Here is a 16,457-nt window from a genome sequence, read left to right on the forward strand (position 1 = left end):
CCTCAACAGGGACCTTCCCCCTGTACTCCAGAGCCTGTCTGCCTGCTGCTACTGTTCATGATGCCCAGGCCGTTTGTACAGAGGGGAGCCTGCAGGCCAGTGCTAAGCTGCCCTCAGCCCCACTTAGCCTCCTTCCCATGTTCATTGGCATTCTAAGTCTGGAAGGGGTCAAGGCAGCAGGGGGATAGTATGTCAGTGCTGCCCTGAGTGTGTGTATACCTGGCTGGGTTGCAACTGTGCCTGGGCTTGGCCTCAACTTTGCTCTGAGATTGGAGCAGGCACTGGGAGTGTGGAGAGGCCAGGCAGTGGGAGCAGGCACTTCTGAGCCTGCAGGGGCAGCAGGGGGCTTCCTGGGCCCTTGAGAGTGCAGATATGCCCAGGTCTGCAGCTGCAGCTTGGGTGGCTGCAGTGGTACCCAAAAGGTCAGGGCTCCTGTCTTCTGCCAGCCCCCACCAGCTCTATGGAGTTCAAAGCCCAGCCATACCTCCCCTTTTGCAGCCAGCTTCTCCACAGCAGCCACTCCAGATGGGCCATTGCTACCATCAGTAGTGTGTATGGTCAATCCAGATATTACTGAAGATATTTTCTTGTTTGTTTTTAGAGGCAGGTTCTGGCTCTGTTACCCAGGCTGCAATGCAGTGATGCAAACATGGCTCACTGCAGCCTCAGCCTCTTCGGCTCAGGCAATCCTCCTGCTTAGCATCCTAAGTAGCTGGGATAGCAGGTGTGTGCTACATGCCTGGATAATTTCTTTTTATTTTTTGTAGAGATGGGGTCTCTAGGTTGCCCAGGCTAGTCTCAAACTCCTGGTCTCAAGTGACCTTCCCATCTTGGTCTCCCAAGCCATTGGGATTACAGGCATGAGCCACTACGCCCAATCTAACTAAAGACTTTTGAAAGCATTTTTTATGATTGCAGTAGGAGAACCAACAAAATAATCAAAATCATAATGCATAGAAAGAATTCCCTTCCCTGTCAGCTTTCACTAGGTAAAGAATAGGAAGAACAGATGGATTATATAGGTCCTGCTTCTAAAACAGTTAAGCTGTTATATTGTAAACAGTTAAGCTATTGTTGTATTTGTGAGTAACTTGAGATTAGGAGCCAAATGTTTTATATTTACATCTCAGTGCTTGGCAATGCACATAGTGGGTGATCAGCAATCTTGGATTAAATAATTGAGAATCCATATTCTCTCTTATAATTCTTTCACAGACTGGCATACAAAAGGGAGCCTGAGATTTAACGTGCAGTGTTTGGAATGGGGACTTGTTTTTATCCTGAGGTCAGAAACCTCCACAGCTGAGTACTTTGGATAATGAAAGTTCATTTTCTATATTTGCCCAGCTTGGGCTGGACACAGGCAAATGTCATACGATACACATTTAAACATTCTTTTCTTTCCATTTTAAGCATTTGTGTTTACTGCAGCACATCTCAAAGATTCACAATATTTACTGTATATTTCTATGCTTTTAAGAAAAAAAATGCAGCTTTCACATGCAAGTTAATTTCAGCAGGCAGGTCCTTTCCTGAAGCAAAAAAGGCTAGATATAAAAACAAACAAGAGGGAGAATACACTGTTTTAACAAAGGGGTCCTTAGAGATGGATTTTAAAGCATGGATTTTGTTTCCCGATCTAGATTTTACCCTATCACTTCACAACACTGAGAGAAATCCTGAAATAAATCAGTAACATTTGCACAATTTGTAAGGCTGACAGTTTTATTTTTTTCCTGTTTTGTCTATTGCTGTAGCCAATGTAATTAGGTCATACCCATGTGAAAAGTTTATTGTACAAGAAAAATTTTGGATGTGTGTGAGTATTTTCAGGAAGATTTATTTCTGCTAATGTTCATGATGTCCTTTGCACATGAAACTAATTCACTTATTATCGTACACAATTTAGAATATTATTATTGTTTCCAAAAAAACAAACAACTCTAATTCAAAGGGAAACACATGTTTGTTTGCTTTTCTATCATGGTTAGAGCAGTTACACTTAAAAGTATTTTTAGCAGATAAACCACTGATTTTAAAACATATTTTTTAACAATACAGATTAGATGCCAACCCAAGCAGGGATCATTCGAGTAGAAAGGGGAGAAAGGACTAAATTATAATAGTATTCCAGAAATGGCAGCAGAAATCAAACGCTAGCCTACATACCTTGAGCATTGCCCTCTAATTTCACTTTTATAAAAGTTGTTTGTAATTCTTAGGTCCTGGGTATTTTCTAACAGACTTTTTATGATTATATCAACAGATGTAAGTTTCAGGCCCACATGAAAATTATTGCTTCTACACTCCCAGAAATGTTAGGAACCATGGGAGAATGCCATTTTTCACAAAATGAAGATACTTATTCATGTTTTCTGAAAAATCTTGATATTAACTCATTTTCTTCTTTAATAAGCTGAATGCCTTGCTTTTATTTTTATGTATTAATTGAATAATTTTAGTAACTATTTAATTGAGATTCTTACTTGCTTCCGAAACATAAGCACCAGGATGAATAGATACAAGAGTCACAATTTAACATATTTTATTGGCTGAGCATAAAGGTCACAATTACCAAGCTTTATAGACACACCATTAGAAGTATACAATAGATCCTTTGTAGAGACCATGAAGGAGAGCTAGTGTAGGCGATGTCAGGAACAGCAATACAAATTTTGAGTTGCTGTCTGTGACAAAAGCAGAGCAATTGTCAAGAATTTGACTGGGTCGCAAAAGAATTTAAAGGGCCAGCAGCTCTTTAAGAATGCACGCATTAGCATTAGCTTTATCCTTACGTAACATTTACTGTGAGGCAAGGCATGCCAAATATTAAGCAATCTACTGAATTCCTCTGAGTCCCTACCCAGTGATTCTATTTTCAAATGAGATAGGTAGGTGAGATATACAAATGAAATCAGGAGGCTTGATTAATGCTGCCCTTCCAGAAATCTACAATGTGAATGGATCACTATTTGTACCCCAGTTTATGCATTTTGCTAAGAAAAAAATGGAAATAAGTGAAATAGATGGGAAAATATGGTACTTTTTTGGAAGGAAAGAAGTTTCCGTTCTAAAACAAAATGTACATGGCTAATCAGATATACTTCTGCAATTCTGTTTTCATGTATTAATAGAGCTAGATTTCAGCTTCGCTTAAGTTTTTACCAAGAGAAGAATTTGAGGGCATGGTGTCTTGCACCTGTAATCCCAGCCCTATGGGAGGCCAAGGTGGGCATATCTCATGAGCTCATAAATTCAAGACCAGCCTGGGCAACATGGCAAAACAACATCTGTACAAAAAATAAAAATAGAAAACTAGCCGAGCATGGTGAAACATGCCCGTGGTACCAGCTACAGGGGAGGCTAAGGTAGGAGTATCGCTTGAGCCCAGGAGGCAGGTAGCACCACTGCTGAGATTACACCACTGCACTCTAACTGAACTCCAGTCTGGGTGACAGAGCAAGACCTTGTCTCAAAAAAAAAAAAAAAAAAAAAACAAAGATTTGTTAGTGAGAGGTCAGTTTTCCTAAATTACATTGACTAAATTTTTTGTGACATTCAGAATTTGCCATGGTCGCTTGCTAGACTCCTAACATGTTCTGTAAATTCTCAGCTTTTAGTAGAATTTGAAGAATGCTTGTGGAAAATCAGTGATGCTTTCAACCATTGGTATGGTTTGGTTCTGTGTTCCCACCCAAATCTCACCTTGGATTGTAATAATCCCCATGTGTCAAGGGCAGGACAAGATGGAAGTAGTTGGATCATGGGGGCAGTTTACCATGCTGTTCTCATGATAGTGAGTGTGTCTCATTAGATCTGATGGTTTCATATGCATCTAGCATTTCTCCTGCTTGCACTCATTCTCTTTCCTGCCTCTCTGTGAAGAGGTGTCTTCTGCCATAATTGTAAGTTTTCTGAGGCCTCCCCAGCTACGTGGAACTGAGTCAATTAAACCTCTTTTCTTTATAAATTACCCAGTCTCAGGTATTTCTTTATAGCAGTGTGAGAACAGACTAATACAGTAAATTGGTACCTCAGAGAGTGGGGTGCTGCTATAAAGCTATCCAAAAATGTGGAAGCGCCCTTGGAACTGGGTAATAGGCAGAGGTTGGAACAGTTTGGAGGGCTCAGAAGAAGACAGGAAAATGTGGAAAAGTGTGGAACTTCCTAGAGATTTGTTGAATAGCTTTGACCAAAATGCTGATAGTGATGAGGACGATGAAATCCAGGCAGAGGTGGTCTCAGATAGAGACAAGGAACTTGTTGGGAACTGGAGTACAGGTGACCCTTGCTATGCTTTAACAAAAAGACTGGTATCATTTTACCCCCTCCCTAGAAATCTGTGGAACTTTTGAACTTGAGAGAGTTAATTTAGATTATCTGGTGGAAGAAATTGCTAAGCAGCAGAGCATTCAAGACGTGACAAAGCATAAAAGTTTGGAAAATTTGCAGCCTGACGATGCAGTAGAAAAGAAAAACCCATTTTCTGGGGGGAAATTCGAGCCACCTGCAGAAATTTGCATAAGTAATGAGAAGCCAAATGTTAATTGCCAAGACAATGGGGAAAATATCTCCAGGGCGTGCACCGCAGCCCCCCCCATCACAGGCCCAGAGGCCTGTGAGAGAAAAATGGTATCCTGGACCTGGTCCAGGGCCTCCCTGCTGTGTGCCATGTGTCCTAGCTGCTCCAGTCATGACTAAAAGGGGCCAAGGTACATCTCAGGCTATTGCATCAGAGGGTGCAAGCCCCCAGCCTTGGCAGCTTCCACATGTTGCTGGTCCTGTGGGTGTGCAGAAGGCAAGAATTGAGTTTGGGAACCTCTGCCTAGATTTCAGAGGGTATATGGAAATGCCTGGACACCCAGGCAGAAGTTTGCTGCAGGGGTGGAGCCCTCATAAAGAACCTCTGGTAGGGCAGTGCAGAAGGGAAATTGGGGTTGGAGCCCCCACACAGAGTCCCCACTGGGGCACTGCCTCAGTGAGAAAAGGCCCACCATCTTCTAGATCCCAGAATGGTTTATCCACAAACAGTATGCACCATGCACCTGGAAAAGCCACAGACACGCAAAGCCAGCCTGTGAAAGCAGCTGGGAGGGGGTCTGTAATGTGCAAAGCCACAGAGGTGGAGCTGTCCAAGGCCGTGGGAACCCACCTCTTGCATCAGCATGAACCTGGATGTATGACATAGAGTCAAAGATAATTTTGCAACTTTAAGGATTAATGACTGCCCTATTGGATTTTGGACTTGCATGGAGTCTGTAGCCCCTTTGTTTTGACCAATTACTCACGTTTGGAATGGGTGTATTTATGCAATGTCTGTATCCCCATTGTATCTAGGAAGCAACTAACTTGCTTTTTGATTTTACAGGCTCAGAGGCGGAAGGGACTTGCCTTGTCTCAGATGAGACTTTGGAGTTGGACTTTTGGGTTAATGCTGGAATGAGTTAAGACTTTGGGGGACTGTTGGAAGGACATGATTGTGTTTTGAAATGTGAGGACATGAGATTTGGGAGTGTCCAGGGGCGGAATGATATGATTTGGCTCTGTGTTCTCCACATCTCACCTTCAATTGTAATAATCCCCACGTGTCAAGGGCAGGACCAGGTGGAAATTATTGGATCATGGAGGCAGTTTCCTCCATGCTGTTCTCATGATAATTAGTGAGTCTCATGAGATCTCTTGGTTTTATAAGCGTCTGGCATTCCCACCTCCTTGCACTCATTGTTTCTCCTGCCACCCTATGAAGAGGTGCCTTCCACCATGATTACAAGTTTCTTGAGGCCTTCCCAGTCATGTGAAACTGTGAGTCAATTAAACCTCTTTCTTTATAAATTATCCAGTCTTGGCTGGGCACGGTGGCTCACGCCTGTAATCCCAGCACTTTGTGAGGCCAAGGTGAGTGGATCACATGAGGTCAGGAGTTCAAGACCAGCCTGGCCAACATAATGAAACTCTGTCTTTACTAAAAATATAAAAATTAGCCAGGTGTGGTGGCACACATCAGAGGTCCCAGCTACTCGGGAGACTGAGGCAGGAGAATCACTTGAACCCAGGAGGCAGAGGTGCAGTGAGCCAAGATTGTGCCACTGCACTCCAACCTGGGTGACAGAATGAAACTCCATCTCAAAAAAAAAAAAAAAGAAAAGAAAAGAAAGAAAAACAAATTACCTGGTCTTGGGTATTTCTTCATAGCAGCATGAGAATGGACCAATACAACCATGCTTATTCTTCAGCTACAGTAGCAGGACTACGTTTGACATACTGATGTTCTTTTTTTTTTTTTTCAGGGACTTTATGTTTTCGTGGTTTATTTCATTTTACACAACCAAACGTGTTGCCCTATGAAGGCCAGTTACACTGTGGAAATGAATGGGCATCCTGGACCCAGCACAGCCTTTTTCACGCCCGGGAGTGGAATGCCTCCTGCTGGAGGGGAAATCAGCAAGTCCACTCAGAATCTCATCAGTGCTATGGAGGAGGTGTCTGCCCTTGCCCTTTCATTCTCTCTCTGTCTCTGTCTGTCTGTCTCTCTCTCTCTGTGTCTGTCTGTCTGTCTGTCTGTCTGTCTCTCTCTCTCTCTGTCTCTCTCTGTGTCTCATTGACAGGCTCTCTACCTCGTAAAGAGTACAAGATGAATGACACTAGGTGATTTTTAAATCTTACATACTGACATCTTCTGACCTATGGTACTTGATTTCCTTACTGCAGCGTCACACCCATTATCTAATTCTTTCTCTTCCTCACCCTGTGAGCTAGACTGACCAGCAGTTTGTGTTGGGAAATCAGATAGAGTATAATTTGACATTTCTTTCTTCAAAATATTTCTAATTTGACATGCCAGTGACTGGGTCTGCCAAGGAAATGGTTCTTAAGATGTTATTTTTCCTAAAAATACTTTCATAGCTCTCTTCCTCCACCCATTCCAACTCACTACCTCAATCCCAAAAAACAGAGAAAAGAAATTAAGCCAAACTTCTTTTCAATTTACATACTAGAAAATATTTCAGAAAAAAAGCTCAGAAGAGTGCTTCTGCAGCACTATTGGAAAATCTAGCCAGGATTTCCTCTGTACAAATCTACCTCCCACTGCTCTCTGCATTCTGTCCTCATCATTTTTATTTCCTGTGCATGAATCCCATTGCCACCAGCTTGTCAGTAATGCTGCCCCTAGCACTGGGGCACTGCTCACATTTTAAAACATCCCTGAATTCCTCTGGCCAGGAGGAGATAGTAACAAAGGCCTCTAAAAATTTCTGCAGTGTCCGAGATGTGCTTGGTTACCATTTTTTTATGAGCTCGTATTGCCCTCTTTATATTAAGGAGCCAAGGAAAACAGTATTTGTGTTTACTTCTTGAAAAATGGCAGGAAATGAAGGTACACCTGTCTGAAAAGGTAACAGTTTATATTAATAGATAGATGGATGGAGAGATAGGTAGATAGATAGATCAATAGACTGATAACTTACCTGCCCAGAGATAACTTTTGTCCTTTGTAGCAATATGGAAAGTAATTTTACTTATGTTAGGTTAAAGTTAAGGTAAATATTCACAATTCAAGTACTATATGTATTTTTAGTTTTAATGAGAAATTTTAATATACAGAATTATTAACTAGTAACAGAAACAGAGTAGAAAGATGGTTGGTTGTCAAGTGCTGGGGGTGAAAGAAATGAAGGATTTTGATCCAAGGATTTTGATCAAAATTTCAGTTATAAAATGAATTAGTTCAAGTACAGTTTTTAAAAATCAAGCTATATCTTTAGTATCCTTAAATTTTTGGAAATCTAGTGTGACTTCTCTATCCCCAAAGTTCTTAAAATAGACTTATTTCATCACAGCAGGTCCAATGGAAACAGGGATTTTTTAGGATCAAGAATTCAGAAATGAATCTTAAAATGTTTTTGAATGGTTGCTCAGTCTAGCATTTGTTTAGATCTGAACTGTCCAATACAATAACCATTAGCTGCATGTGGCTATTTAAATTTAAACTAAAATTAGGCAACATTAAAGAGTCAGTTTATCATTCACCCTCACCACATTTTAAGTGCTCAACAGCCACATGTGTTTGGTAGCTGCCATATTGGAGAACACAGATATAACACATTTGTATCACTGCAGAAGGTTTTATTGGACACTGCTGGTCTAGATGTTCAACTTCCTAGTGAAATTTTTTAAGGTTCATCTTTTCCTCTCAAGTTCATTTCTAAAGTTCTCAGATCGCTGTTCTCAGAAATGAAGTGTCTTTTCTGTCTCTCAGAACACCCTATGTTGGTAGGCAGTAGCTGTTAACAGTCCAATTCTTGGGCCAGAGCCACCACTTGGGTGCTCATTTGGCTGTTGTGCAACAGCAGAGCCTGAAGTGTGCTCTGCATTCCTCAGAGGCTTAGAATTGGCCTTGATTCAGCTGTCAGTGAGGTGCTGTCAGAGACATTCTAAAAAGCCATGCAGAGAAGGGAAAGTATAGGAAAGAAGGATTAAGAGGTTGTTTATCAGTAACCTAGAGGGATGTAAATACATTTAATCATTCCAGGATAGAGCTATCTTTTTAATCATTCAATCCAAAACAAGGAGGAATGCTATGAAAGTATTTTTCTCAATTTAGTATGTCCTTACAGATACCTACTATATTTAAAATCCTGTGTGGCATTTTAGATAAAGGATTAGGAGGATTCGTCTCCATTTCTCATATTTTTTAACCGAGTTTTCTTTGTACACATCTTCCCAAAAAATGTATTTATTGGGTTAAAAATTAGTTTTCATTCCCCACACATGACAACATAGAAATCTACAAGTAATTCAAATAGAGACATTGTTTAGAATCACAGATTAAATTGTCTCAGTGAGAGACATAATTTTCTAAAGAATAAAGTAAAATTAAAGTTGTTTTGTTTTTGTTTTTGTTTTTTTAGTAGAGATAGGGTGTCTCTCTGTCACCCAGGCTGGAGCATAGTGGCATGATCATAGCCCACTGCAGCCTCGAACTTCTGAACTCAAGTGAGTCTCCCACCTCAGCCTCCTGAGTAGCTGGGAATACAGGTGCACACCACCACACCCAACTAATTTTTTACATTTTAAAATTTTTTGTAGATATGGAGGTCTCACCATCTTGTCCAGGCGGGTCTCTAACTCCTGGGATCAAGCAATCCTCCCACCAAAATTTAAGGCCAGGTATGGTGGTTCACACCTGTAATCATAGCACTTTGAGAAGTTGAGGCAGGATCTCTTGAGCCCAGGAGTTTGAGACCAGCCTGAGCAATGTAGTGAGACTCCCATCTCTACCAAAAAAAAATTATAAATAAGTAAAGGTCTAGTTTCAAAATAGTGCCACCACCCTTTAACAAGGTCTTTGTAAGGAAAGGCAGAGATCAATTGTTCATATGGGTTTCATAGTGAATGTGTATGCATTCATATTATGATTTCTTTTTCCCCCATCCCAATCCAAAAAGGTGCCACCTGACTGGGAGAGAGCATCCTTCCAACAGGCCAGTCAGGCCAGCCCTGATTTAAAGCCAAGTCCACAAAATGGAGCCACATTCCCATCCTCTGGAGGATATGGCCAGGGGTCGCTGATAGCTGATGAGGAGTCCCAGGAGTTTGATGATTTGATATTTGCATTGAAAACTGGTATGTATGAACCACATTACAAGGAGGCACTCTTGCTATGTTAGAATTCATATTTTCTTCCCATGAAGTTGCAAAGTACTATCAGTCACCCTTAGCACATCCTGATTCTCATGACCCATTCCTAATCCCGGGAAAACTCTAGGATATTTTGTTCTTGGCACAAAATATAAGACAACCTAAAAATAATTTACAACTTGCTTTCAAAAAAGGCATACTCTAACTAAATGTAAATATCCTTGTCCTGGAATCTTGCTAGAACACCAAGATACTATTAAGTTTGCTATAGACAGTTGATAGGGATCTCACTGAGGGAGTTTTGGCTCTGGCCTGCCAAAGAGACCTTCTTATGGAGTTCCTTTGAAGCAGAAACTTTCAAAGGCAACATAATGAGCATGGTATAATTTCCAAGGGCTATCACATACAATAATTCTTTGACTCTCCTATATATTCAGTCCCACTCAACTTTGAGACCCCAGTGAATAGTTCTTACAGAATGAGAGGAAAACAGTCCTAAAGGTCCCAACTCATCAGCATATGATGCTGGAAACAGGCTAAGGCAATAAAAGACCATGAAACCGCCTGATTAAAGGTCACACGCTCCTGGGTGAAACAGTTAGTGGATATCATTCTTTCCTGCGTGTCTAAATGATAGCTGCATTCATAATAGAAACATAGTGGATATTTTATTGGGGAAATTCTATTTTGAACATTAAAAGAAAACCATAAACTAATTGGAGTTGTTTTCAAATCAAATATGCAGTTTAAAAATTGCTTCTCCTCAGAAAAATTTTGAACTGACACCTATAAAAATCACAGTGCATTTTAATTTCTAGATATCCACATGAGCAAGAAGATATGTCCATGCCCAGTTGAAGTTATTAAAATATTTATTTGGAAGTGCATTTTACTATCTTATAGTTTTATTGTTTGGCTCTAAAGTATATTGCTTTGCTAAAACATTTTTCTTCATTATTTTGAAGTTAAAAGTTTACATTGTATCTTGAAAACACTCCAAAATGCCTAAGAATAACAGCATATTTTCACGTATCATATTTTACAACCTTCCCAAGGTTACATAGTTAAGAAATGGCGGTGGAGCAAAGCAGCAGAGGCAGGCCACCTGACCCTGAGACCATGCTCTCAGTCACTGTGCCACAACCGCCTCGCAAGTGCTTTGTTAAGAATGGCAAATCCGATCTGTATTAGTCCATTCTCACACTGTTATGAAGAAATACCAGAGACTGGGCAATTTATAAAGGAAAGGGGTTTAATTGACTCACATGGCTGGGGAGGCTTCAGGAAACGTACAATCATGGCGGAAGGCAAAGGAGAAGCAGGCACCTTCTTCACAGGGTGGCAGGACAGAGTGAGTGCAAGCAGGGGAAATGCCAGACACTTGTAAAACCATCAGATCTTGTGAGACTCACTCACTATCACAAGAATAGCATAGGGTAAACCGCCCCCATGATCCAATTGCCTCCACCTGGTCCTGCCATCCACACGTGGAGAATATAGGGCTAGAATTACAATTATAATTGAATTGTACAATTACAATTGAATCTTACAGTTCAAGATGAGATTTTGGGTGGGGACACAGCCAAATCATATCACTATAGAAAGGAATAAGAACTCAACCCTATACTCAGATTAGTGCTTAGAATAACCTTTGCTAGATATTGTTGAATGCTGAGTGAGTGGATGAATTTGAACAATGAAGCTTAGAGTTTGCTAGGAAAAATAGGCATTCACACAAACATGACATAAGAAAGAATAAAGTAATGGAGAGAGTTATAAATGACAGAGGAGATGAAGAGGTAACAGAAAATTCTCTATGAATTCTTGAAGGATGTACAGGTTTTAAACAAGTAAAGAATGGAGGAAAGGGCATTAGGAACTGAGAGAATAGAATTAGCAGGAGCCCAGAGGCTTAACGGCATGTGGCCTCTTTTAGAACCAGTGCTGCTGTGGCAGGGGCAGAGAGTGAGAGAAGCCAGGCAGCAGAAGGCAGGCCTGACAGGTAGCTTGCCGGCACCATCGATTGTCTACTAGAGTTCCCCAGCTGGGTTTCAGCAAATACCCGCCCTTAGCTATTCATAGTCATTCCTCAGTGGGAGGATCCCTGACCCAGTATATTTGAGAAATTGCAGAGATTCACAATTCACATTAGCATTTTAGCAGCTCTGAAATGTTCCAGACAAAGGAAACCCATTTTGCTTAATTTAACCTGGTCTTTCTAGAACACTAGCAATACATTCATTTTGGGGGAGCAGAACACTCACTGATAACTTTGCGTAATATTAAAATGCTATTCGGATGCCATGGGAAGGAGTGAGAGTTTTATAGAGCATAGTGAGCCATGTAGGCTTTGGAGAAAAGGAATGGCATGTTCCTATTGGTTTTGAGGCAAAATAACTCTTATGAAAGTATGAAGAAATAAATTTAGAAGCAACATCACAAAGGCTGGGAGGTTATTACAGTGTTCCAAAAGAATGAGGTTAAGGCCTCAAATCTGGAGAGTGGAAATAAAAATGAGAAGACGAGCTTCCCAACAAGAGGAATGCTGAGGAAAAACTGAGGGACAATCTTCCAAAGCTCATGCTTCTCACCATGATGGCTGACTGAAGGAAAAGTATATAGAGCATTTGTTTGTTTATGCTAATAAACAAATAGATTTGGTTCAGCCAACATGCAGGAGAAAACTGATAAGTTTAGTTGTCGACATCAGGCCTGGTGGCTCCTAAATGTTCAGGTTTGGATCTTAAGTGAGGGACCAGGGTAAAAGGGAATGATTTGAAATGCATCAGCAGAGAGACTATATTTGAAGCTATGGAGATGAAAAAAGGTTGATCTGGGAGAATGGAAGGAGAGAGAAGAGAAGAAAGGAAAAGAGATGAGGAAGTCAGGGGAGAAGAAGGAAGGGAAACAAGAATATTGTAGATAATACCAACATTTAAAGAGTGAATTAGAAGACAGTCTCACAAAGAAACTGTAGCAAGTTCAGAAAGAAAACCAAAGAGGAAGGAGTTTCAGGAAGTAAGAAATGATTGGCTGGATAAAACGTTTCCTTAAAGTCAGGGCTGAAAAGGGACTTTCAGACTACAAGTTGTTCTCAGGGCAGATTATGTCCTCACTGCTACAGTGTCATCAGTTGTTGAAGTTATGACACCGGAAACATAAAGTGAATTCTTGGAACATAATTAAATTAGATCTATATTACATTACATCTTATATTTATATAACAACTATGAAGTGCATTCGGTTCTAGAATGTAAGGAATGTCTTGCTTACTTATAGATTTGGTTCAGCATTCCTTTAGAGTTCCCTGAACTCACTAGGAAATAAATACTTTAAAAGACCAAAATAAAAATCTCTAACACTTGGTTCCCTATATTTTTAGAAAAAGTACTGTAGTAATCAAGTATCAGCCACTGGACACTTTCCCTTCTAGAATATGGTCAAATAAAGGATCAGTCTACATGCCATTCCGTCTACAGCAGTTATAATTGACTCATAAGGCCAGATTCAGCCCAACAAAGTGCTTTGCTTGATCCATATAACATCTTAACATTTTTTAAGCCAATATTAAAAATTTAGAGCTATTTTCTAAAAATGTAGAATTTCTAGAAAAATCTAGCAAGAGTCTTTGAAGTCCAGCACAGCACTGCTTGCTTGGAACTGAGTAGTAGCAGCCCCTTTGGACATGAGCTCTTCCATTTTCTAGTGCCTACTGGGCCCATGTCACTGGTTTATGAAAACCTCCTTGGCCGCTAGGACATTTGAGTTTGCAAACCTTGATCTCTCTCAGGTCCACCTTCACTATGGCCCACTCCAAGTCAAGTACTGAAACAGTGGGTCTTCCATGTCTCTTTCATTTGAACCCCTAAACAACTTGTCAAAGCTATGGAGCCTTTTGCATATGTTTAAAAAGTTTTTCACAATCAGTTTAAATAGTATCAAATAATGTAATTTCCACTGTATCATACATTTTGGTGTTTGAAAATAAAAATTTTACATTTTTTTAAACTAACCCAAAGGCTCTTTGCTAACTACCTTAGCAATGTAATATCCAGTTATTCATTCTTTAAATATATGAACAGGCTTTTTTTAATAATTGGAAATTTGACATCACTTTCTTTTCTCCTTGAACTTATATTTCCATTCTACTTTCTCCATGGAATTTTATCCTACTATAATATATTTCATACTTACAATTCATTTTACTCATATTTCTCTCCAACAGAACATGTTTTTAAATTAGAACTTAATTTTTTTCTGTGGCCATAAGACTCTAAGGTGTTCAAAATTTCTTTTATACTGTGACCATCACAATTATTCCTAGTGTACAGTTCAACATATCAACATGAGTAACAGAAACGTCTGTTTTGGTAAATGATTGCCAAAAATGAAAAAGACTAATCAGAATAATAGATATGGAAATTCAAGATCTGGGAATGTATTCCTTTAAAGCTGTCCTTCCCATACCACCTTGTACTCCTTGAAAAGGAATCATGTACCACAAGTTAAAGGAATCCCAGCCTGAAGACTTCTACTGCAGGTGCTTTACATCCTGCAGAGGCATTGACCTGGAGTGATGTGCAGCATTAGATTATGAGGAGGGGCGGCCAGCTCCCACATTCACCACTGACTTTAGCCAAATCGTTAACCACCTCTTCTCACCTATAAAAATCCTACATTGCAAAGATTTCCGTATTCTCAAATAACAGTTTCTACCATGTATCTGATAATTTTCTACTTGAGATGATGTGACAGTGAGCCACCAATTTCTGCCCATGTCCTAGGCTTTCTGGCAGGCCTCCAATCTCTCCTTACATCTGCAACCAACCTTAGAGAACACTGTAAATTTAAGGCAAAAATGGGCCTTTGGCATTCAACAGCCATTCTTTTTAACCTCCTCCTTTCTTAGCTATAGCATCATTCATAATAAAGTTTTCTATAAACAGGTAAAAGATGAAAGCTTTTTCTGTGGTTTTTACATCTTAATAGAAAACTCTTAAAAACCAAAACCTACAAGGTGGAAAAAAGTTCATTTTTAATTGTGGGACTTCAGGCACTGTGGTAGTATCACATGAATTTGTCTATCCTTCTCAAATTGTACCACCTGTTAATCAGGTTTGTTCTATGTACTTCCCTTACCCTAATATCCTGCACTAAAATATGTGTCGGAGAGTATGTAGGAATCAAGACAGAGGTTAATAAGTCACAAATGAGCAAGTAGGTCACAAGAATAGGAAGCATGGTCCATCCAATGCAAATTCCACATAGAAGCAGGAAGGGTGGCCAGATGAACATGTAGAAATAAGAATCTGGCCTAGTCCTGGGCCAGAGTTTATGTTCTGAAAAACCGGGATTCATCTCAGTATCCCTGGATATGTAACAGTGCTGAGTATCTCAGTTGATGCTCCATATTGGATGGATGGATGGATGGGATTCAGGAAGAGTGACTAGGCCTTTCAATAGCCACTGATACTATTTCCTGTGCCCTTTTAATCTCCCTTAGAATTCATCATCTTTCAGTTAGGAATAATGTTCAGATATTCAAGCACATACTAAAATGCTTGTATTAATTCAGTAGGTAGAATGCCTTTACTGAGTGCAATAGAGAGAATTTAATGTCAGAATGCCATAATAAGGGGAAAGCAGGAGAGCTAACACTCTTTAGCTAAGACATTCTCTTTTTAATTATGTTAAGATTAACTGTGAGAAAGACTATATCTCTAAAAGAGAAAGCTTAAGTAGTCAGTTTCCAGATTAAAAAACATCATCACTTCTTTACAAGCATTTACAAATGTGTCAGCAGACTCCAAATTCATGTTTAATAGCTGCAAATGAATTCTGATGTGAGCAAGACAATGTTTTTGAAGCCACTGTGTTAGTGCATACTTAGTTGCATACTTCAAACTTATATTAAAGGCAAGTATATTAAAATTGTTTGATCTAAAGTAGAAACCCTGGCCCATAAACCAGTCATGGACTTCTTTTTCAATCTAATTTTAGCCATATTACATTTTTTTAAATTTAGAAAAAAACACTATTGACATTTCTAATTTTTAAGTTAAAATATTCGACTTTCTATGAGAAATCCACATTTCACTCTAAAAAAAGATGACATAATGTCTTTCAATTATTTGTTCTTGAAGTACATCAGCACTTCCACAGGCAAGTGAGACACTGAGTTCTAGACTAGTGGTATCCTGATTATTATTTGTTTGTTTGTTTGTTTGTTTTAATAGAGCTGTGTAATGTATCATCAGTGTCCCCAAGACTTTAGGAGAATGGGAACAGTCACCCTGGGACAGCCTCCATTTTAGGGAAGAGGAGAAAGTTCCAAGCAAACTAGTACAGAGACTCAGGGTGAGGGTAGGATGGAAAGGAATGTCTCTATTTACGTTCTTAACAAGGTGTGGCTTGAGTACTGGCATTTCTGTGTTGATCCCAAGTTGACAAGATTCCTGAAAATGTCAAGCTTAGAACATATTGGGCTTAGAAAGGAGTCTTTCTTCAGCAGGGGCTTCTCCCAGAATGACTAACCTGATTCCCCACCATCCCCAGCCCCCTGGCTTCCTGGTGTTATCCCAGGCCGATGACATCAATGTCATGGTAAACATTTCCCTATCAGAAACCTAGACATGATTTATTTTTCAGTTAGAAGAAAATAGATGACAAGTCCTTGAACACAAATGAAAACATTCAGAATCAAGGCCCAAAATACTCAAACCTCTCCAAGAACTCATCAATAAATTTCTCTTTGCAAGATATCAAATCAAACCACAATGACTTATTTAACTTCAAGAAATTCTGCAGCCCAGTGTAGT

The 16,457-nt window shown here is 39.8% G+C and overlaps 1 protein-coding gene across 1 annotated transcript in view; it reads left to right on the top strand.

Annotated features, from left to right (window-relative positions):
* Positions 1-16,457, top strand: part of ADGRV1 (adhesion G protein-coupled receptor V1) — a 596,167-nt gene that overhangs the window by 575,569 nt on the left and 4,141 nt on the right. The window contains exons 88-89 of the mRNA XM_025388176.1: positions 6,288-6,479; positions 9,447-9,624. Of these exons, the coding sequence (XP_025243961.1) occupies positions 6,288-6,479; positions 9,447-9,624 (370 nt within the window). The remainder of the gene's footprint in view (positions 1-6,287; positions 6,480-9,446; positions 9,625-16,457) is intronic.

Source organism: Theropithecus gelada, chromosome 6 (genome assembly GCF_003255815.1).
Source record: "Theropithecus gelada isolate Dixy chromosome 6, Tgel_1.0, whole genome shotgun sequence".
NCBI classification, from domain to species: domain Eukaryota; kingdom Metazoa; phylum Chordata; class Mammalia; order Primates; family Cercopithecidae; genus Theropithecus; species Theropithecus gelada.